Below are 22456 nucleotides of genomic sequence, written 5' to 3'. Positions count from 1 at the left end.
CCCGGGAGGCATTTTCCTTCTTCATCTCCAAAGGTCACTGGCTTGTGGGCTCTCAGCTTCTCATGGCTATGTTATTCTTCTGTGCTCTCTCTGAATCTCCTTCATTCTCCAAAATGTTTCCTCTTTTATAGGACTCCAGTAAACCAGTGAAGAGCCACCCAGTGGGTGGAGACATGTCATCACCTAATCCAGTTTAACAACCACTCTTGACTAAATCACATCATCCAGGGAGATGATCTGATTACAGTTTTCAAACATTCTACCTTTGTGAGATGGAATTTTAACTAAAACATGGCTTTTCTAGGAGACATACATCCTTTCAAACCAGCACATCATGTAACATAACATCAGTTGGTTCTGGGGGTTAAGATGTGAACATTGTAAGGAGGTCATTATTCTGCCTACCACAGTTTGTATCACTGTACGTTGCTCTTGTTTGGCATTTAACATTTCTAGGAGTGTCTTATTATTTTCAGTGAGTTAAATACATTCCTGTGTAAACCAAAGCTTTCCTCATTTATAGTGAAGGTAGTTAAGATACATGATTTTTGTTGATAAATACTTGATCTTTCTTTGAAATGTTATGTATTACCACTACCAAATCGGTTATTATTATTTTCCTTATATGGAAGTGTAAAAGTGATTATTTGGAGAAATTCTCAAGGATGCAAATAATTCTGTGAACTACTTCCGTCAATACCTATTTCTTTTCCATTTAAAAAGTTAAAAATCTAGCTTTTTAGACTTGTAGGCAGACCTGTATAACTAAAGTATGGTAAATCTTTATTTTTAATGATATACTGAAGGAAAGAACTGGTGTTCTCTTTATTGCCTTTGATCAAAAGCAGTGTGTAATCCCAAAAAAGCTCAATATATTAATCCTGTCCCTTTAACTCTTTATGGTAAAATGTTGAATTATTTTAAGCTTTCTAAGGAATCAGAAAATATAGATTTGATGTTTGACATAACTCTGATTATTGTGTTACAGAGTACAGTGATTAAGGGTATATCCTGTAAGGTTTAAACTACCTGGGTTTACCCAAGCCCTACCACTTCCAAACTTTTGGAAAATTGCTCAATTCCTCTAATTTCTGTTTCTTTATCTCTAATATGGGATTTATAATAAATACTTGTAGGGTTATTGTGAAAGACTTAATAAGAAAATACATGTGATTCATTATAATAGTAGTTTGCTCGAATTAATTTTCAGTACCTGTTATTATTCAATACCTATTAGCTGCTATTGTTACTGTTATCATTGTCATAATACCTCATATTATATTGTTATTGTTTCAGTGATTGCTTCTGCCACGTTATTTTAAACTATTCAACTGTGATGTGGCACATTTACCTATACCAGGTATGATGTAGGTGCCCAATCATTATTTGTTGAGTGAATAACTATGTATAGTAGCTTTGTATATACAGTCGGAATGCTTTTCACTGTAATTAAATGTTGGCCATGGATTAGAGAATTAGATTATTTAATTCCCATTAATACTAAAATCTCATCTTACAAATTGATGTAATAGTAAAGACAGTAAAGAAAATCAGATTTTCTAAACTTTTTGAGTAAGAATTAAATTTAATTGCCTAAGAAAGCATAAAAATAGTTTAAGAGATTTCAGAAATCTTATTTGGTTATAAAAGTATGTTGAAGATGGGTGTTCCGTTCCCATAATCGTTTTCAGTTTTACTAAATAGATCATGATTAATTAAGAAAGTGCTATTAAAATTGGCACAGTGAGCAAATGAATTAAGTTTCATTGTGTGCATTTAGCTTGCAGGAAGGTTCCTACTTACTGTCTCATGCAGCAGAAGATTCTTCACTCCTGATCTACAAGAGCTCTGATGGAAAAGTTACTAGGACAGCATATAATTTGCATAAAACTCACTGCATTCTTCCTGATATACCTTCCAGTCTCTCAGTTCCCTGGGTTCCTTTAGATCCCAGTCTCTTACTACCATATCATATCCATCACGGAAGAATACCTTGTACTTTCCCACCCATATCACAAGGTCCTACAGCACAACAAAAGGTAAGATTTTTTTTTAATTAAATGTTCCATTAGATTTTTTAGACATTTCACCAACTATGCATTATTTCAATCTGATGTCCACATTTCTCGTATTAATCATAGCATTCTAAAAACTAAAAAGTAGCATTCTAAAAATCACAGAAAGATTAGATAAAGTCTTATGCTGTACTAAGTCCAGTCTTTAGGTCAATGGAACTTTCTGATTGTGTAAAATTCTACTGACTTGCCAGTAGAGAAGTGGGTAGAGTATGTACAAAGTTAAATCTCTACATTTCTATTAAAGACAAGGTATATTTCCTGTAATTTTTATTTGTGTATATTGTGTTTCATTTCATATATTGCAGAAGAATGTATAGAATAAATATATATAATTAGAAATTGGTAAATAAGATATGGAAAAATATAAAAGGAAATATGAATAATTAGAGAATGCATATCTTATTAAAGGATAAAACTGAAGTATTAAGGACTAAATTGTCTTTTGCTAAGTACTATATAACTGAAAATATTTGTCAAGTTATAATGTATCATCCTTTATAGAATCCTTCCCAGAAATACCAGTTCAATGACATTTCCCTGTCTCAAAATCTTGTAAAGCTATAGCTGGTGATGTGTTCCACAATGTCATTCATTCTTTATACTATAAGAAATTCTAATTTCAGTTTAGTTGTACAAAAAGTTTTGTTCCCAGCAAGTGAATCTGAGTGTTTAGGAAATAAAAATCCAGTTTATTTTCCTTCCCTGTTACCAAAAAACTTTGAATCAAAATTCTTGTCTGAGTTTTATAATTGCCTCAGTGTGGTTGCCTCAGAGTTTCTATTATTTTTAAGTTAGTTGAGACCATTTTGTCAACAAAAAGGTTGCCTACTTTTGTATCATATGGATATTCTGTCGTTTTTTCAATCTGTAAATATTTCCAGGTTTTTTTAAGAGATAGCTAAAATGCGACGTTGAGGAATTTTTTATGTATGTAATTTACAACAAATGAAGTTGTTTATATGTTTTTCAGTGCTCCTAATTTTCATTTCTCCCTGATGTTAATCTTTTGGGGAATCCATTTAAAATGAGAACTCCTTCCACATTCCTAACTGAGCTTGGCCAAGAAAAGTATAAGTATGGTTGACTAGTTGGAATGAGTAAGAGAATAGAGATAGTTGTTAGCATTTTAAGCTATTTTTTTATTTTATTTTATTTTATTAATTAACGGAAAAAAAGAAATTAACCCATATTTAGAAATCATACCATTCTACATATGCATTCAGTAATTCTTAACATCATCACATAGATGCATGAACATCGTTTCTTAGTACATTTGCATCGGTTTAGAAGAACTAGCAACACAAAAGAAAAAGATATAGAATGTTAATATAGAGAAAAAAATAAAAGTAATAATAATAGTAAAACAAAACAAAACAAACAAAAAAAAAAACCTATAGCTCAGATGCAGCTTCATTCAGTGTTTTAACATGATTACTTTATAATTAGGTATTACTGTGCTGTCCATTTTTGACTTTTTGTATCTAGTCCTGTTGCACCATCTGTATCCCTTCAGCTCCAATTACCCATTATCTTACCCTGTTTCTAACTCCTGCTGGACTCTGTTACCAATGACATATTCCAAGTTTATTCTCAAATGTCGGTTCACATCAGTGGGACCATACAGTATTTATCTTTTAGTTTTTGGCTAGACTCACTCAGCATAATGTTCTCTAGGTCCATGCATGTTATTACATGCTTCATAAGTTTATCCTGTCTTAAAGCTGCATAATATTCCATCGTATGTATATACCACAGTTTGTTTAGCCACTCGTCTGTTGATGGACATTTTGGCTGTTTCCATCTCTTTGCAATTGTAAATAACGCTGCTATAAACATTGCTGTGCAAATGTCCGTTTTTGTCTTTGCCCTTAAGTCCTTTGAGTAGATTCCCAGCAATGGTATTGCTGGGTCGTATGGCAATTCTATATTCAGCTTTTTGAGGAACCGCCAAACTGCCTTCCACAGTGGTTGCACCATTTGACATTCCCACCAACAGTGGATAAGTGTGCCTTTCTCCGCATCCTCTCCAGCACTTGTCATTTTCTGTTTTGTTGATAATGGCCATTCTGGTGGGTGTGAGATGATATCTCATTGTGGTTTTGATTTGCATTTCTCTAATGGCCAGGGACATTGAGCATCTCTTCATGTGCCTTTTGGCCATTTGTATTTCCTCTTCTGAGAGGTGTCTGTTCAAGTCTTTTTCCCATTTTGTAATTGGGTTGGCTGTCTTTTTGTTGTTGTTGAGTTGAACAATCTCTTTATAAATTCTGGATACTAGACCTTTATCTGATATGTCATTTCCAAATATTGTCTCCCATTGTGTAGGCTGTCTTTTTACTTTCTTGATGAAGTTCTTTGATGCACAAAAGTGTTTAATTTTGAGGCGCTCCCATTTATTTATTTCCTTCTTCAGTGCTCTTGCTTTAGGTTTAAGGTCCATAAAACCGCCTCCAATTGTAAGTTTCATAAGATATCTCCCTACATTTTCCTCTAACTGTTTTATGGTCTTAGACCTAATGTTTAGATCTTTGATCCATTTTGAGTTAACTTTTGTATAGGGTGTGAGATATGGGTCTTCTTTCATTCTTTTGCATATGAATATCCAGTTCTCTAGGCACCATTTATTGAAGAGACTGTTCTGTCCCAGGTGAGTTGGCTTGACTGCCTTATCAAAGATCAAATGTCCATAGATGAGAGGGTCTATATCTGAGCACTCTATTTGATTCCATTGGTCGATATATCTATCTTTATGCCAATACCATGCTGTTTTGACCACTGTGGCTTCATAATATGCCTTAAAGTCAGGCAGCGCGAGACCTCCAGCTTCGTTTTTTTTCCTCAAGATGTTTTCAGCAATTCGGGGAACCCTGCCCTTCCAGATAAATTTGCTTATTGGTTTTTCTATTTCTGAAAAATAAGTTGTTGGGATTTTCATTGGTATTGCATTGAATCTGTAAATCAATTTAGGTAGTTGACGTCTTAACTATATTTAGTCTTCCAATCCATGAACACGGTATGCCCTTCCATCTATTTAGGTCTTCTGTGATTTCTTTTAACAGTTTTTTGTAGTTTTCTTTATATATGTTTTTTGTCTCTTTAGTTAAATTTATTCCTAGGTATTTCATTCTTTTAGTTGCAATTGTAAATGGGATTCGTTTCTTGATTTCCCCCTCAGCTTGTTCATTACTAGTGTATAGAAATGCTACAGATTTTTGAATGTTGATCTTGTAACCTGCTACTTTGCTGTACTCATTTATTAGCTCTAGTAGTTTTGTTGTGGATTTTTCCGGGTTTTCGACATATAGTATCATATCGTCTGCAAACAGTGATAGTTTTACTTCTTCCTTTCCAATTTTGATGCCTTGTATTTCTTTTTCTTGTCTAATTGCTCTGGTTAGAACCTCCAACACAATGTTGAATAATAGTGGTGATAGTGGACATCCTTGTCTTGTTCCTGATCTTAGGGGGAAAGTTTTCAATTTTTCCCCATTGAGAATGATATTAGCTGTGGGTTTTTCATATATTCCCTCTATCATTTTAAGGAAGTTCCCTTGTATTCCTATCTTTTGAAGTGTTTTCAACAGGAAAGGATGTTGAATCTTGTCAAATGCCTTCTCTGCATCAATTGAGATGATCATGTGATTTTTCTGCTTTGATTTGTTGATATGGTGTATTACATTAACTGATTTTCTTATGTTGAACCATCCTTGCATACCTGGGATGAATCCTACTTGGTCATGATGTATAATTCTTTTAATGTGTTGTTGGATACGATTTGCTAGAATTTTATTGAGGATTTTTGCATCTATATTCATTAGAGAGATTGGTCTGTAGTTTTCTTTTTTTGTAATATCTTTGCCTGGTTTTGGTATGAGGGTGATGTTGGCTTCATAGAATGAATTAGGTAGTTTTCCCTCCATTTTGATTTTTTTGAAGAGCTTGAGGAGAGTTGGTACTAATTCTTTCTGGAATGTTTGACAGAATTCACATGTGAAGCCGTCTGGTCCTGAACTTTTCTTTTTAGGAAGCTTTTGAATGACTAATTCAATTTCCTTACTTGTGATTGGTTTGTTGAGGTCATCTATGTCTTCTTGAGTGAAAGTTGGTTGTTCATGTCTTTCCAGGAACCCGTCCATTTCATCTAAATTGTTGTATTTATTAGCATAAAGTTGTTCATAGTATCCTGTTATTACCTCCTTTATCTCTGTGAGGTCAGTAGTTATGTCTCCTCTTCCATTTCTGATCTTATTTATTTGCATCCTCTCTCTTCTTCTTTTTGTCAATCTTGATAAGGGCCCATCAATCTTATTGATTTTCTCATAGAACCAACTTCTGGTCTTATTGATTTTCTCTATTGTTTTCATGTTTTCAATTTCATTTATTTCTGCTCTAATCTTTGTTATTTCTTTCCTTTTGCTTGCTTTGGGATTAGTTTGCTGTTCTTTCTCCAGTTCTTCCAAGTGGACAGTTAATTTCTGCATTTTTGCCTTTTCTTCTTTTCTGATATAGGCATTTAGGGCAATAAATTTCCCTCTTAGCACTGCCTTTGCTGCGTCCCATAATTTTGATATGTTGTGTTTTCATTTTCATTCGCCTCGAGGTATTTGCTAATTTCTCTTGCAATTTCTTCTTTGATCCACTTGTTGTTTAAGAGTGTGTTGTTGAGCCTCCATGTATTTGTGAATTTTCTGGCACTCCGCCTATTATTGATTTCCAACTTCATTCCTTTATGATCTGAGAAAGTGTTGTGTATGATTTCAATCTTTTTAAATTTGTTAAGACTTGCTTTGTGACCCAGCATATGGTCTATCTTTGAGAATGATCCATGAGTACTTGAGAAAAAGGTGTATCCTGCTGTTGTGGGATGTAATGTCCTATAAATGTCTGTTAAGTCTAGCTCATTTATAGTAATATTCAGATTCTCTATTTCTTTATTGATCCTCTGTCTAGATGTTCTGTCCATTGATGAGAGTGGTGAATTGAAGTCTCCAACTATTATGGTATATGAGTCTATTTCCCTTTTCAGTGTTTTCCTCACGTATTTTGGGGCATTCTGGTTCGGTGCATAAATATTTATGATTGTTATGTCTTCTTGTTTAATTGTTCCTTTTATTAGTATATAGTGTCCTTCTTTGTCTCTTTTAACTGTTTTACATTTGAAGTCTAATTTGTTGCATATTAGTATAGCCACTCCTGCTCTTTTCTGGTTGTTATTTGCATGAAATATCTTTTCCCAACCTTTCACTTTCAACCTATGTTTATCTTTGGGTCTAAGATATGTTTCCTGTAGACAGCATATAGAAGGATCCTGTTTTTTAACCCATTCTGCCAATCTATGTCTTTTGATTGGGGAATTCAGTCCATTAACATTTAGTGTTTTTACTGTTTGGATAATATTTTCCTCTGACATTTTGCCTTTTGTATTATATATATCATATCTGATTTTCCTTCTTTCTACACTCTTCTCCATACCTCTCTCTTCTGTCTTTTCGTATCTGACTCTAGTGCTCCCTTTAGTATTTCTTGCAGAGCTGGTCTCTTGGTCACAAATTCTCTCAGTGACTTTTTGTCTGAAAATGTTTTAATTTCTCCCTCATTTTTGAAGGACAATTTTGCTGGATATAGGAGTCTTGGTTGGCAGTTTTTCTCTTTTAGTAATTTAAATATATCATCTCACTGTCTTCTAGCTTCCATGGTTTCTGCTGAGAAATCTACACATAGTCTTATTGGGTTTCTCTTGTATGTGATGGATTGTTTTTCTCTTGCTGCTTTCAAGATCCCCTCTTTCTCTTTGAGCTCTGACATTCTAACTAGTAAGTGTCTTGGAGAACGTCTATTTGGGTCTAATCTCTTTGGGGTGCGCTGCACTTCTTGGATCTGTAATTTTAGGTCTTTCATAAGAGTTGGGAAATTTTCAGTGATAATTTCTTCCATTAGTTTTTCCTCCTCCTTTTCCCTTCTCTTCTCCTTCTGGGACACCCACAACACGTATATTTGTGCGGTTCATATTGTCCTTGAGTTCCCTGATACCCTGTTCAAATTTTTCCATTCTTTTCCCTATAGTTTCTGTTTCTTTTTGGAATTCAGATGTTCCATCCTCCAAATCACTAATTCTATCTTCTGTCTCTTTAAATCTATCATTGTAGGTATCCATTGTTTTTTCCATCTTTTCTACTTTATCCTTCACTTCCATAAGTTCTGTGATTTGTTTTTTCAGTTTTTCTATTTCTTCTTTATGTTCAGCCCATGTCTTCTTCATGTCCTCCCTCAATTTATCGATTTCGTTTTTGAAGAGGTTTTCCATTTCTGTTCGTATATTCAGCATTAGTTGTTTCAGCTCCTGTATCTCATTTGAACTATTGGTTTGTTCCTTTGACTGGGCCATATTTTCAATCTTCTGAGCGTGGTCTGTTATCTTCTGCTGCTGGCGTCTGGGCATTTAGTCAGATTTCCCTGGTTGTTGGACCCAACAGTTTGGAAGATATTTCTGTGAAATCTCTGGGTTCTGTTTTTTTTATCCTGCCCAGTAGGTGGCGCTCGTGGCACACGTTTGTCTCACGTGTTTGGAAGGGATCCCCCCGGTCACCGTTCTCCGCAGCCTGCAATTTCCGATCCAATTCTCTCAGTTGGTCCCGGGGGCCGCGCGTGGTGGGGGCGCCAGCCGCCGTGGCTTGAGGGGACCCTTTGGCTCCTTTATTAATGCCCCTATTGGTGTTTGGTTGGACCCAGTCCCTGCCACTGTTGGAAATTCCCTCCTCTCCCTGGAGGGGTGCCGGCCGCCGCGGCCTGGGGAACTCGCCACCGCATTTTAAGCTATTTTATGTACAGTTTTGGTTGGTTGTTTCCAGATTAAAATTAATAACATTAGTGATTTTTATAAACTTGTAAGACAAAATGGTCTCAATTAACTTAAAAATAATAATCAGAGAATTCTTTTTGAAATATTTATGTTCTTTCCAGGAGAATGATTTCCTTTTAATTTGGAAACTGATTATAGTCTCTCACCCATAAACATAATTCTTTGTGAGAGTGGCTTATTCCTTCTTCATGAAAATGGAGTTTAATACCTTGACACTTTTAAAACTTAAAAGAGAATAAAAATGTGTTATGTTTACATAACACATAGTTTAAAAAATGAAGTAATATCCTTATAGTTTTCTTATCGATAAAAGACTGACATTAAAATGATGTTGGGTGCTTTATGCTTTGGAAATACTTTAATAATTTAATCTTTTTAATGAAATATGTGATCCAAAGTATGGTTTAGTAGAACAAAAAAACAAGGAGAAATACCACATGTGCAAGATTTGAGCATATAAATTAAAGTTAAGCAATTCAGTAATATGTATATCACTGAGTACTCATTGATTTGTGCATTTATAGATAATGTAAAGGTCGGAACAGTTTTCTAATGAATATGTTAAAAAGTTCACCAGATTCATACAGGCAGACTTAAATCCCCACTCAGATTGATCCTTTCTAGTCGTCTAATTGTAAACCAAAAGTTGCCCCTACTGAAACAGAAAATCTGGGTAAGAAAGCTGGAATCTGATCCATTCTTTAGTAAGCCAATACCTCCTTGGAGCAATGCCAGTATTATTTCTGTTGGGCTAGGAATAAGAGAGAGTATAGTTGGAGTTACAGTATCATCCACCATTTCAAGCCTGGAATTCAGTGGGTAGGATGTGAAGAAGCAGAGTAGGGAAAATAGAGGCAGATATGGGCAGGTCTGGGGAAATCATTTCAGGTTATATATCAGCTTTATTGCTTCTCTCATAGGCCTGGCCTTCTCCTTTACCCTTTTAAAAAATGTCATCCTCTCTTAGAGACCAAGTAGGTAACAACATTTCCAGATCTCATCTTCAAAAGACTAAGATTAGCAAGAGATCATGTCCTGGGAACAGACCTTCTCTGTTCCTGTGGCTGTGTGAGCTTGAAAGTGAGGGGAACAGCAGTCTGCGCTGAGGAAGAGTAGACATTAATAATTAAGCCAGCACCACAACCAAATCTCTTTCTCCCACCTCTCTTCTTCCCCGTTCCTGTGGCTCTGTATTCCTCTTCTAATTTTTTCCTTCCTGTTTTCTTTCTTGCTTTTTTTTTAGCCCCTCAGTTTTTAATTTTTTTTCTTGAGTTCTCTTTCCCTTCCTTTCTTTTATGTCCATTTTTTTCTTCTTCCCTCTTTGACTCTTCTGTTTTTCATACTGTTTCTTTGCCATCTTCTTTTTCCCTTCCTTATCGTGTTTTCTATTCTTTGTTTTATCCACGTTGTTTCTTTCCCTTTTTGCCACTTCTGAATTCCTTCTTATATTTCTTTTCCCTCCCTTCATATTTCTCATTTCTTCCTTTCCTTTTTCTTACAGCTTCATTATTGCAGGCAACACATTATCCAAAAGACCCATCATTTCCTTATTTTCAAATTCAACATTTTAACGTCTTCTATGTTTAACATGGAGAGTATCTTCCACCCGTCTTTTCCCTCCATCCTACTCTGATCTTCTATCCCCTTCTCTGTTATTCAAAAGTTTAGGACTTAAAATCTCTGTCAGAGTAAAACTTCTTTAGAAGTAGCCAGATGTCTGGGGATTAGAAATACAGAAAGGATCATTCACAAGGAACATGTGTAAGTAATACAGAACTGACTGTGTAGAAGTATGTTATAAACTTGTTAAGCTATTCTGTTCTTTGCTTCATCTCTTAGGTTGGTGGAACAAGAATGCTTACACGCAGCCACAGGAATCCAGTTTCCATGGAAACCAAAAGCAGTTGCTTGCCTGCTCAGCAAGTTGAAAATGAAGGAGTGGCTCCAAATAAAAGAAAAATAACCTAAGGACTGTATCATGGAAAGTGTAATTTCAGAAAAAAATAGTTACATTAATGTTTAGTTTAGAAAAGTTTGAGGGGAAATTTGCCTAAAAGATCAGTATGCAAGTTGAAAGCATTTATTTTAGTATCTTGCTAAATTTTTAAGAGTGCCTTGAAAAATGCATTGGCCATATGAAAGAATGATCTGTAGTGGAATGTTTTACTCTTAACCCTGAAGAGAATCTAGATATATTTTAACATTATCAAGGCAAGAAATATATGAGGAAGAAAACAATATTTTTATAGTAGACCTTTTCTAAAAATTATAAGAAACCATTTGCTTTTTTCAAAACATTTACCACTATATATTATGTTACTAATTTGAGTTGTATCTCAGTTGACTCAGATGGTGAAATCTTAGCACTGTGAGAAATAATTTTGAGCAATGTAAGTCATTCTTCTGACCTATTGGGAGAATTTTTATATTCTACTTTAAAATGAGAATTATTGCAGGTTAATAAAGCTAATAATTTAGAAAACTTGGAAAAAATTACATTACAAAAGTCAAAAATAAAAAGTAAAAAAAAAAATGCATGTTAAAAGTCACAAATAACATTTTCTTCTTGGGTAGCCATGACTTTGTTAAAAAAAAAACAAACAAAAACTGTTGTGGGGTAACAGGTTTAGTGACAGATGCCTCTACCTCTTAGCACATATCCTGAGTGTTGAAATGCACTAGTGAAAGGAAAGAAATGAACATGTCCTCCACAAATCTCACCAGTCCAACTGACAAAGTCAATATATGGTAAAGCATACAGTATTTTTTTCTAATCTATGTTGATTGATTTAAAGAGATGGATTTGGAAAAGGGCCTGGTCAGTTGATGTTACAGAAGCCAATTTCTACTTAAGAAGTGACAGACTTATTTAATTTTGTATCCATTATTTAATGTGCGCTAAAATGTTCAGAAATATGGATACTATTTGTAAAATACAGGCTTTCCGGTCCAAGGAAATACTTGCTTTATTTAGGGAATGTTTTTTATGCGTTGATGTTAATTTAAAAAATTAAATTGAAAAGGTTCTCAACAGTTTTAAATAACAGTTATAATAACAGTAATAAATAACAGCTGAGAATTTTTGTCTTCAACCACCAAATTTTGTTTTGCTTTGTTCTTGTCGGTTGTAAGATATTTTTGATCACTTAATCAGTAATTATTAAAGTTGTTTATGTATTTTAATATATCATTTACTTGTCCTGCATTTCTTTTTTAAATGATTAAGCTTTTCTTTTTTAATGAATTCAGTCATAGTTTTTTAACTTCATGTAAGTCATTTTTCCACAGATCCCAGAAATATTTCAGCTGTGAATCATTTGGCAGTGAATCAAGGGAGCACAGGGAAGGATTCCCTTGGAATTTGCTCTTTTTATAAAGCTGGACAATGATTGCTTCAGACTTCTGAATACCAGAAAGTCTTGGCTTTCATTCTCTTAATGTTGCTTATAATAATATATTGGTCTTGCAAGTAATTATTTTGAAATTCTCTTAACTGATAGTATATATAGTAAGTCAGTATATATCCTTGTGCTTATGCTTGATCATGTCATGTACTTTTTCTTCACTTTTGGTAATAAAAATATATATACATTGGAGACCAAAGGAAGAAAGTTTTATTATGACCAGAACCTAAATTTTCTGTAGCGCATAATCTAACTCGTCTGGATAGATCATTTCAACAATCCAAACACAGGGAGCCCAGAATAAGAATGAGAGCCTTTAATCCTTTACAGCTCAATGTAATGCCTGGATACATCCGAGAGTATATTGCACAGATAGTCAAAAAACTATTGATAAAGTCCCTTGAGGGATGGGAGAAAAATTATGGAACTATTAAACTTTACCACTGGGGAAGCCCCAGATACTGTGCCAAACATTAGGAACACCCAAATCAATAGGTCAAGACCTTGATCTGGAGGCTTGCTCTCGTGAAGCTTGTGTAGGTAGCAGAGAAGCTTAGCTTACCTATAGGTATGCCTAAAAGTTACTTCTGGAGGACCATTTTTTGTGGCTCAGATGTGGCCTCACTCTCTGTAAGCCCAACTCTGCAAGTAAAACGACTGCCCTCCCCACTACGTGAGACATGACATCCAGGGGTGAAAGTCTCCCTGGCTTCATGGGAGGTGACACCCAGGGATGAGCCTGGCCCTGGCACCATGGGATCAGCAGTACCATCCTGATCAAAAGGGGGAAAAGAAGTGTAACATTTAAGGTATCAGTCAGTGGCTGAAAGAGTTAAAATAGAGCCGAGAGGCTACTCTGGAGGTGACTCTTACATGTGCTTCAGTTTGACATTGCTACCTATCATAACTTGCCAAACCACAACCAAAACCATTCCTGCCAATCCTAAAGAATACCTAGGGCATTATATAAGATTCTTCAAAGAGTCCATGCTCTAGGGTAGCTTTCCAGAAGCCTACAACCTCCAGATAGGTCCCTGGACCAGATAAGTCCTGAAACTTAGAGGGACCAGCCTCTCCAGAACATCAGATAGTTCCATCTCCCTACCCCGTATTATTGACAGCCCCTTCCAATATGAAAAAGTTCGAGATATCCCTAAAGAGTAGAAGAAAGACCAAAGGTGATGGGGGAGTTATATAAAGAAGATCGGGTTTAACAAATAAATATGAGTGCTGCATCATTATACTGATATTTCTTTCACTCTCTAGTACCTTAGAGAAGCTAGAAATAAAAACCTGCCAGTGTGGAATTGTAACCCATACCAAACACTGATATCTGTTCTACAACTAATTGTTGCGATGTACTTTGAATTTATTACCTTTATGTATGTATGCTATTTAAAGAGAAGGAGGAGTATAACAGAGAAGATAGGATTTGAGTATTACTGCTAAATCATTATATTGATATTTCTGTTGGTCTCCAGTGTCTTGGAGCAGCTAGAAGAAAAAATAAAAAATTATGGAACTGTAATCCATACCAAACTTTAAAACCTGTTTTATAACTACTTGTTAAAATGTACTTGGAAATTTATTGTGTTTTTGTATACATGTCTTACAATAAAGAAAAATCGTTAAAAAGCACATATATATACAGAGAACCAACATTGATGGTAGGAGCAAAGTAGTTTTTAAAGGTTAAAACCTTGTGTTGGGGGTGGGCAACAGTGGCTCAGTGGCCGAGTTCTCACCTGCTGTGCTGGAGACCCAGGTTTGATTCCCAGAGCCTGCCCATGCAAAAAAAAAAAAAACCTTGTGTTGGTAAAAAAGTTATACTTTGGTGATGGAAGCCTACACACACCTCTTGAAAAACAGTTTAATTCAGTAAGCTTTTGAGTGTAGCTGTGTGTCACAAAATCTAAAGTTATTGTCTCATAACATTCCTTTTTCACCTATCATAATATTTATTCTCTTTCTACTTGAATAGACTACAAGCTCCCCAAGGACAGGGGTATATTTCTTTTGTTCACCATTATATAACAAACACCTAACATAGTTTCTGTCATGTAGCTGCGCAGTAGATTATTAGTTGGATGCATGAATAGATGAGTGTGTACTTATCAAAAACAGCTTTTTTTTCAGGAGCACACCTTCAAGTGGAGGATGCAAACTTGAAAATAAATAACACTGATGTGCCAGTTTGTAAATATGTACCCCAGAAAAGCCATGTTTTAATCTTGACTCAATCTTATGGAAGCAGCCATTTCCTTTAATCCTGATTCAATACTGTAGGTTGGAAACTTTCTCTTAGATTATCTCCATGGAGCTGTGACACACCCAGTTGTAGATGTGACCTTTTGATTAGGCAGAGATGTGACTCCACCTGTTCTGGGTGGGCCTTGATTAGTTTACTGGAGTACTCTTAAAGAGGAAATATTTTGGAGAGACTTAGAAATGACAGAAGCCTCAGAGCCCACAGAGAGAGCAGATGTAGATGCTTGGGGAAGAGTTGTTTCAGAAAACAGACGTGGATGTTTAGAGATGCTTGGAGCCCAGCAGACATTACCGTGAGATGTTAAGCAAGCCAGAACCTGGAGAGAGCCAAGGGAAGCCAAAAGATGAAAGCCAGCCCCCAGAGAAGCAAAGTGAGGAATCCTCACAGAAACAGAGGTTGAGAGCAATGGAGCCCAGGAGCAAGGGACCAGCAGACGCCAGCCACATGACTTCCCAGCTGACAGAGGTGTTCCAGAGCCATTGGCCTTTCTTGAGTGAAGGTAACCTCTTGTTGGTGCCTTAATTTGGACACTTTCACTTCCTTACAACTGTAAACTTGAAACTTATTAAACTCCCCCTTTTTTAAAGCTGTTCATTCCATTTCTGGTATATCACATTCTGGCAGCTTGCAAACTAACACAACTGGTCTATGTGTTAAGTGCTCTAGTAAAGTAATGTAGGAAAGATATCTAACCTGAACCTATTGGTAAAGGAAGATTTTCTAAGACAAGCTTGAGCTGAGTCTTTTACACATGGTGGGAAGAAAAGATTTTCCACCAAAAAAGAGAACAGCATATGCAAAGACTGAAAAATGGTCAGATCATAGGATATGAATTTGAGAGATAGGAAAGAAAGCTGTAAGTCAGTAATCAACATGCCATACTAAAATATTTGAATTTGTCCTTTAGCACTGTGAAAACAAATAGTAGATTTGGGTGAAATAGCTATCAAATAGGGATTGAAAAGCTGTTGTTGACATTAGTCTAGAAAACAGAATGGTACTGGGAAAGACTGCAGGGAGGAAGAAAAGTTAGGTATTTTGTAGTAATTGGAAAATGGTAAGGCCCTGAATTAATAACAGTGGGGATGGATTCAAGTGATAGAAGAGGAAAAAATGGCAGCTTGGTGATGTGTTTGGTAGAGAGAGTCAACTATGATTAACGGGTAATGATGGTACTATTCATTGAGAAAATAGGAAAAAGGGTATGGTTGGAATGGGAAGAAAGTTCACTAAAGATGATCATTTCCTTCAACCATTTCTACTCCTTAGATTCTGGGAGGATGATACACTAGTTATGAATTGCTGTGTAACAATTAGCCCGTAACATTGCTACTTAACAGACACAGTCCCATAAGGTTGTAATCAATCTGTCAGCCAGGCTTGCAGTCATCTGAAGGCTTGATTGGGGCAGGAGGGAGCATCTCCTTCCAAGAAGGCTCACTCACATGGCTGTTGAAGGGAAGTCTCAGTTTCTCACTGGTTGGTGGCAGGAGGCCCCAGATCCTTTGCCACATGTACCTCTCCATATATCTGCTTGAATATCCTCACGATATGGCACCAGGCTTACCACAGAATGAGCAATCTGAGGGAGCAAGCAAAGAGGAAACCACAATGTCTTTTATCACCTAGTCTTGGAAGTCAAACATTCACTTCTGCCATATCCTTAGTAATAGGTAACTAAGCCTACGCTCTTAAACTCCACTTCTAGAAAGGAGTATTCTTTTGTGAACACATTTTTAAACTATCACAGATACCATGAACACTTTTGGGATATAAAGCAGATTAGAGTGAGGAGAAAGGAGAGGATTTTTTTTCTTAATGTATTATTGCCAATATGTTAAATCTGAGGTAGAGATGGTTGATATCAAAGATAGTTTGATAATTTGGATCTTGGACTCGAGAGAAGCCTTACCAATACAGATCTGAGAGTCACTGCTATATCTGGTGATTTAAAACCAGAAAAAGGATAAGATGACAGAGCAGAGAGTCATGAATGGATCCCTTGGGAAAACCATAGAACTTCAATGAAAGGAAGAAGCCATTGGATCTGGCAATTAAAAAGTCTTCATGGCCTCAAAAAGAGAAGTTTCATCAAAGTGCTTAGTGGTTAGCATGGAACTCAAATTTATAAATATTAAAATATAATTAGGACATGAGGTGGAGTCGGTGAAATTCTTCATTGCCAGCTGATCAGTAGAAATAACTTTGCTATTCAGAAAGTTATGTCCATTTCCTTTACTCATTTCTACTTGGATTCTAAGTTTGGATGCTATGAATATTTGGGGGAATATAAGATTTAGAGTAGAAAGAGGGAAAAGAATACTTTTTTCCCTTCTTGATGTTTTTTTTTTTTTTTTTACCAACTTGCTTAATCTGAAATTCCTGATAGATATGCAGGTATTAGAAGACATTTGCTGTATGCTAAAGGTATGTAGTCTATTTAAATCAAATCTTAAGAGTATTTGATATGATTTATTGAATTTCTCATTGAGGTGTAGAAGTAAGGTGGGTAGAGGGAATGCATTGATCTTTCCAAGCTCTTGCCATGTTCCCTCGGCTAATGCCCAGACTTCTTAACAAAATACCTAAGGACAGAAACACACAAGCCATCAATTTGAGGTTTGGGTTTATCCTGTAGCCATCTAACAGCAAAACTTACTTAAAGAGTCCAGAGGCCCAGGCTTACGTTTCCAGGTTGGGTCTCTACATCACCCCATCAAATAAAAATATTCAAACAGTCAAAGGTCCACCTTAATTGGTATATGTGGTTTTTAAATATTGAGTTGTTAAAAAGTGATCAAGAGGGGGTGCAAGGGTAGTTCTGTGGTAGAATGCTCATCTGCCATGTGGGAGACTGGGGTTCAATTCCTGGTCCATGCACTTCCCCAAAATCCAACAAACAAGCAAAAACAAATCAGAATATTCAACAAATGGTGCTGCAATAACGGGATACTCACATGGGAAAATAATGAAATGTGACCCCCCACCCCCACCCCAAACAGCATACAAAAAAATAAAGTGATCAAGCAAGGAGCTGCAAAAGAGTTTGTAACTCTGCTCTAGTTTAAAAGCTGCCGGCATGTGATATACCAGAAATGGAACAGCTTTTAAAAAGGGGAATTTATTAAGTTGCAAGTTTACAGGCGTAAGACCATGAAAGTGTCCGAACTAAAGCAAAATGTCCAATTTAAGTCATCCAGGAAAGATACCTTGATTCAAGAAGGCCAATGATGCTCACGATTTCTCTCTCAGCTGGAAGGGCACATGGTAATCATGGTGACGTCTGCTGGTTTTTCTCCAGGCTTCTTGTTTCATCAAATTCCCCCCACAGAGAACTTTTCCTTCTTCATCTCCAAAGATCTCTGGCTGCATGGGCTCTCGTGGCGCTGGTTGCTCTGAGCTTTTTCCAAAACAGTTCCCTCTTAAAGGACTCCAGTAAGCAATCCCTGCCTTGAATGGGTGGAGACACATCTCCATGGAAACCAGTCAAAAAGCTCCCACCCAGCAATATTGAATAAGGATTAAAGAACTTGGCTTTTTCTGCACTACACAACTGATTCAAACTGGCACACTCTCCATACATGGTATAATCTGTTTAATTTTCTAACAAATGGGGGAAAAATGAGTTTATAACTTGATTGCTGTTTGAAAGTAAGGAACCCTAAAGATTCTGTGATTCGTGGATTGAATTCTTCCACCCCTTTCTTGAGACTATGTATTTCTTGGGAGAAAAAAGGAATCTTTTCCTATATTCCCTATCCTAGATTTTGCTTTTCAAAAAAACCACATCTAAGAGAGTATGTACATATTAATCTGAAGAGTCACACTCCAAGAGGACAAAGCCACACTGATGCCTGCATGTTGCTGAAAATATTAGAGGCAAGTCATATTGACCTAAATGAAAATAATAATGGAAGAATAGGATGAAGTGAAATGACAGATTTTTTTAACCAGACATTAGCAGAACAAATAAAGAACTGTCCAATAGAGCCCTGGATATGTGGGTCTACAAGTTAGGGAAGAGGAGAAATTGTTAGGCATGTTTTGGCTCATATTTTGGCCAATGCACCAGGCAAGGTAGGGTTGATATGTCTGGGAACAAGTTTGTTTTCTCTCCTTTTAAACCTTCCTCCTCTTCCCCTTTCTTTAAGCCATGGGGCTGAAAGTTTGGTTACATTTCAGGGTAACTAAGCAAGAAATAAATGCATTGAGAATAATGGGAAAGAGGAAAACAAAAATAAACCCTATGGTATTGGATTGGAATTGGAGATATCAGTGTGGATCCATGGTACTTAGTATATACATAAAGAGAGATGTAGAAACATATATACCTATGATGTACATATGTATACATATTTCCTAACTCTTCTAGAAGAGTCTAGAAGCAATGAAGCTCCAGTAGTGATAAGCACACTCAACATCCCGATCTTGCTTTCTAAATTTCATTCTTCTCTAGACTCTAGATGCTCCTTGGATAAATTACTAATTATGAGACTGGGGCAAGGAACTTACGAGATGACCTTGAAACATCATGTAACACCAGAAAGTAAGAACGTGCTCAAAGAATAATGGGGGCATGTCGAAAGAAAATAGAGTTAGCTTATAGGAGTTTCCAGGTCTAGGCGGTCAAGGAGTATGAAGACTGGGGAAAAGGGCTATTGGACTTGATAATGACAGCAGAATCAGTGAAGTGATGGAGGACAATCAACAATGATTATAATAGGCTGGAAAATGAGTGAGACATGGGTACAAGGTGGGGGCAGCATGGAAAGGCCATTTTAAGAAGTTTGTTGAATGGAAGAATGAAGGTAGGACAATTGGAAGGAGAACACAGAAGAAAGACTTTTCAGAATGGTGTGAACTTGTTTATGATTACAGACTAAGAGAAATACACCTATAAACGAAAACAGTATGAAGATGCAAATTGAAGGGATAATAATTAATAGAGAACCAACTGGGAACCCTTGGAAAAGAGTATGGATGGAGTTGGAAAATAAAATCAAGATCTTAAGTATAAAGGTTCAACTTGGAAAAAGTCTCTCATCCCCAATTCCTGCCTTCCACCCCCTAACGAAAAATATCTATTCCAACCCCTGTTGAATCGCTGCTATGTAATCTGAGTGAATTGACCCACCTCCAGCCACAAGAGCAGGTCTCGGTGCATGCAATCTCCTTGCCATTGTGATTTGGATAGTAACCCAGATAAAACTGTCAGTACCTGGCAACCTCTTGGACTGAGGAAATGGTATAAAGGTGGTGCCTAATCACTAGAAAGGACTCTTATTAGCTGGTTAAGAGATGAGGCACTCACTCTCATTGTGAATGAAGATGCACCATAGCCAAAGTGGTGTTTCCAGCCATATTTTATGAATGGGAAACATGAAGATGACATCCACACTTTGAAGGAAGAAGCAAGAAATTTATTGGGAATCAGATTTGGAGTCCTGATAAATATTTAAAGCTCTCCCCGTGTTAGTTTCCTATGGCTGCTATAACAAATTACCACAAATTTGTTGACTTAAAATAACAGAACTGTATTCTCTTTCCGTTATGGATGTCAGAGGTACCAAATTTGTCAGCAGCCTCTCTTCTGGAGGCTCCAAGGGAGAATTTTTTCTTGTTTCTTCCAGCTTCTGGTAGCTCCAAGTATATTTGACTTGTGACAGCATAATTCCAATCTCTGCCTCCATCTTCACATGGGTCTTTACATGGCCTTCTTCCCTGTGTCTGTGCATCCTCTACGCTTCTTATTAGGAAGACCTGTCATTGGATTTAGGTCCCACCCAAAATCAGGATAATCTCACCTGAGATTTTTAAGTTAATTAGATCTGCAAGCAGCTGTTTACCAAACGAGGTCATCTTCACAGATTCCATATATTTTGGGGGTCTACTATTCAAACCACTTGACAATCCCTGGACTTTTGGTTCCTTTACCCAATATGCCTCTTTTATTGTTTGTCAGTTTGAATAGACTTTTCTGTTACAACCAGAAACATCCTATTTGAAAAGAAAGATTGAGGAAATTGTCTTTTAAAAAGTGGATGTAGGGCGGTGTGATGGTGGCTCAGTGGCAGAATTCTCACCTGTCATGCCAGAGACCCAGGTTCAGTTCCCGGTGCCTACCGATGAGGGAAAAAAAAAAAAAGTCGTGCAGAGTTTAAAGACAAAAGCAAAGAGATGAAACAGAGAAATTCAGGGAGTCCTGTTTTTAGGGTCTAGAGCATGAAACTTTTCTTACAACTCAAGCCCACAAAAGTGTTTTCTCTTCGAAATTCCTATTGAGCTTATTATAATATTACAAATTCTATCAAATGTTATATTATTCTCTTTCCAGTATTTTGTATAGATCTCTGAAGAGATTGTGAGCTCCTCACAGGCAATGATAATGCCTATATACAGTTGTGTATCTAACCTAAGACCCATCACAGGGCTAGGCAAACTGTAGCTGCTCAGTCAACAAGTGTTGAATTGTGCTAATACTTGAGCACTCCCCATGAACCAGTACGTAGCTAAGTTATCTTCACTGCAATTTTAGACATCCCTACCAACAAGGACAGCACCATGGGCAGCTGTGAGCTTTGCACAAGATAAGAAATAGTACTTTCATAGAAAAAGGAAGTTTTGTGTTCCCTCTCAAGAAAGAATAAAGCTCCATGTTTTGGATACATTTTTATAAGACTGTCTAACTCATTTAATGTTACTGTATCTTATTCAAGAGCAACAGAAGAAGTACAAATCTGGTCAGATGTAAACATTTGGATTATAACATATTTCAAACCTCTTGAAGACATTCTACCTGACAGCTAGAACTCTTGTATGGACATGAGTAGGTAGTCTGTGAGTCTTTCTGGAGCAGGATTAACAACAATAAAAAAATTATCTTTTACCAAAGGGAATGACCTTCATCCAATCACTGCTGTGCTGGAAAGAAGATTCCTGCTCTTTTACACAACTCTTGAGGTATCACCATCTTCAGATAATGTACTGGTTTGAATCTATTATGTACCCCAGAAAAGACTATGTTCTTTTACTCCATTCTTAGGAGTGCAGACCTATTGTGGGTAGGACCTTTTGATTAGGTTGTTTCCATGGAGATGTAACCCGTCCAATTCAAGGTGGGTCTTGTTCCTTTATTGGAGTCCTCTAAGGAAGCTCATGGGGAGAGAGAGAGAGAGAGATTGCTTAGAAAGAAGACACCTTGGAGAAACAAGAAGGACCCACAGGAGCTCAGGGAGCCATCTGAAACCAACCTAGAAGAGAAGGCGCCATGTACCTTCCCATGTGACACCAGAACCCCAGACATCATCGACCATTCTTCAGAGAAGGTTTCTCTTTGTTGATGCCTTAGTCTGGACATTTTTATGGCCTTAAAAGTATAAATTGGCCACCTAATAAATTCCCTTTGAAAAAGCCAACCCATTCTGATATGTTGCATTCGCACAGCTCTAGCAAACCAAAACAGATAATGTTCTCAATTGCCAAATAAACACAAGTTGTCCACAGTTTTGCAAACTGGTCTTTCAACAAACTCTGCCCAACTTAAGCTCCCAAAAGTACACTGTGAGGCTTTTTGCTTTTCACCCTGTTAGATAATACTCAGATAAATAGAATATTGTGTCCAGAAACAGTCTCACTGACTACATAATTCTTCACGAGAATATAAATTTGTTCCTCGAGTTTTCAATTGAAAGTGAGAAATGAGTTCAGAATAAATGACTAAGTGATTAGGTTCTACTTAGTTTTATTGAATGATTAAGTTAAAATTTCTATGCAAGTAAGAAATAGAACATATTTTATGCCTAGTTTGTATTTTATGGAGTTGAGGTTTATTTAGCCATATGTCTCA

General features: G+C 36.5%; 1 protein-coding gene across 5 annotated transcripts in view; it reads left to right on the top strand.

Annotated features, from left to right (window-relative positions):
- The window catches only part of ICE2 (interactor of little elongation complex ELL subunit 2), a 98550-nt gene extending 87012 nt beyond the window's left edge, over positions 1 to 11538 (top strand). For 4 of the 5 annotated variants that reach the window (XM_077128077.1, XM_077128078.1, XM_077128080.1 and 1 more), the window contains 2 exons: positions 1781 to 2039; positions 10777 to 11538. In XM_077128077.1, coding sequence (XP_076984192.1) covers positions 1781 to 2039; positions 10777 to 10905 — 388 coding nt within the window. In that variant the 3' untranslated portion in view covers positions 10906 to 11538. Of the gene's footprint in view, positions 1 to 1296; positions 1361 to 1780; positions 2040 to 10776 lie in introns of those variants that run through there. The other variant, XM_077128081.1, reaches the window with a different exon arrangement.
- Positions 11539 to 22456: the final 10918 nt, after the last annotated feature.

This window comes from Tamandua tetradactyla, chromosome 14 (assembly GCF_023851605.1).
Source record: "Tamandua tetradactyla isolate mTamTet1 chromosome 14, mTamTet1.pri, whole genome shotgun sequence".
NCBI classification, from domain to species: domain Eukaryota; kingdom Metazoa; phylum Chordata; class Mammalia; order Pilosa; family Myrmecophagidae; genus Tamandua; species Tamandua tetradactyla.
This window is presented reverse-complemented; position numbering and strand designations above follow the sequence as displayed.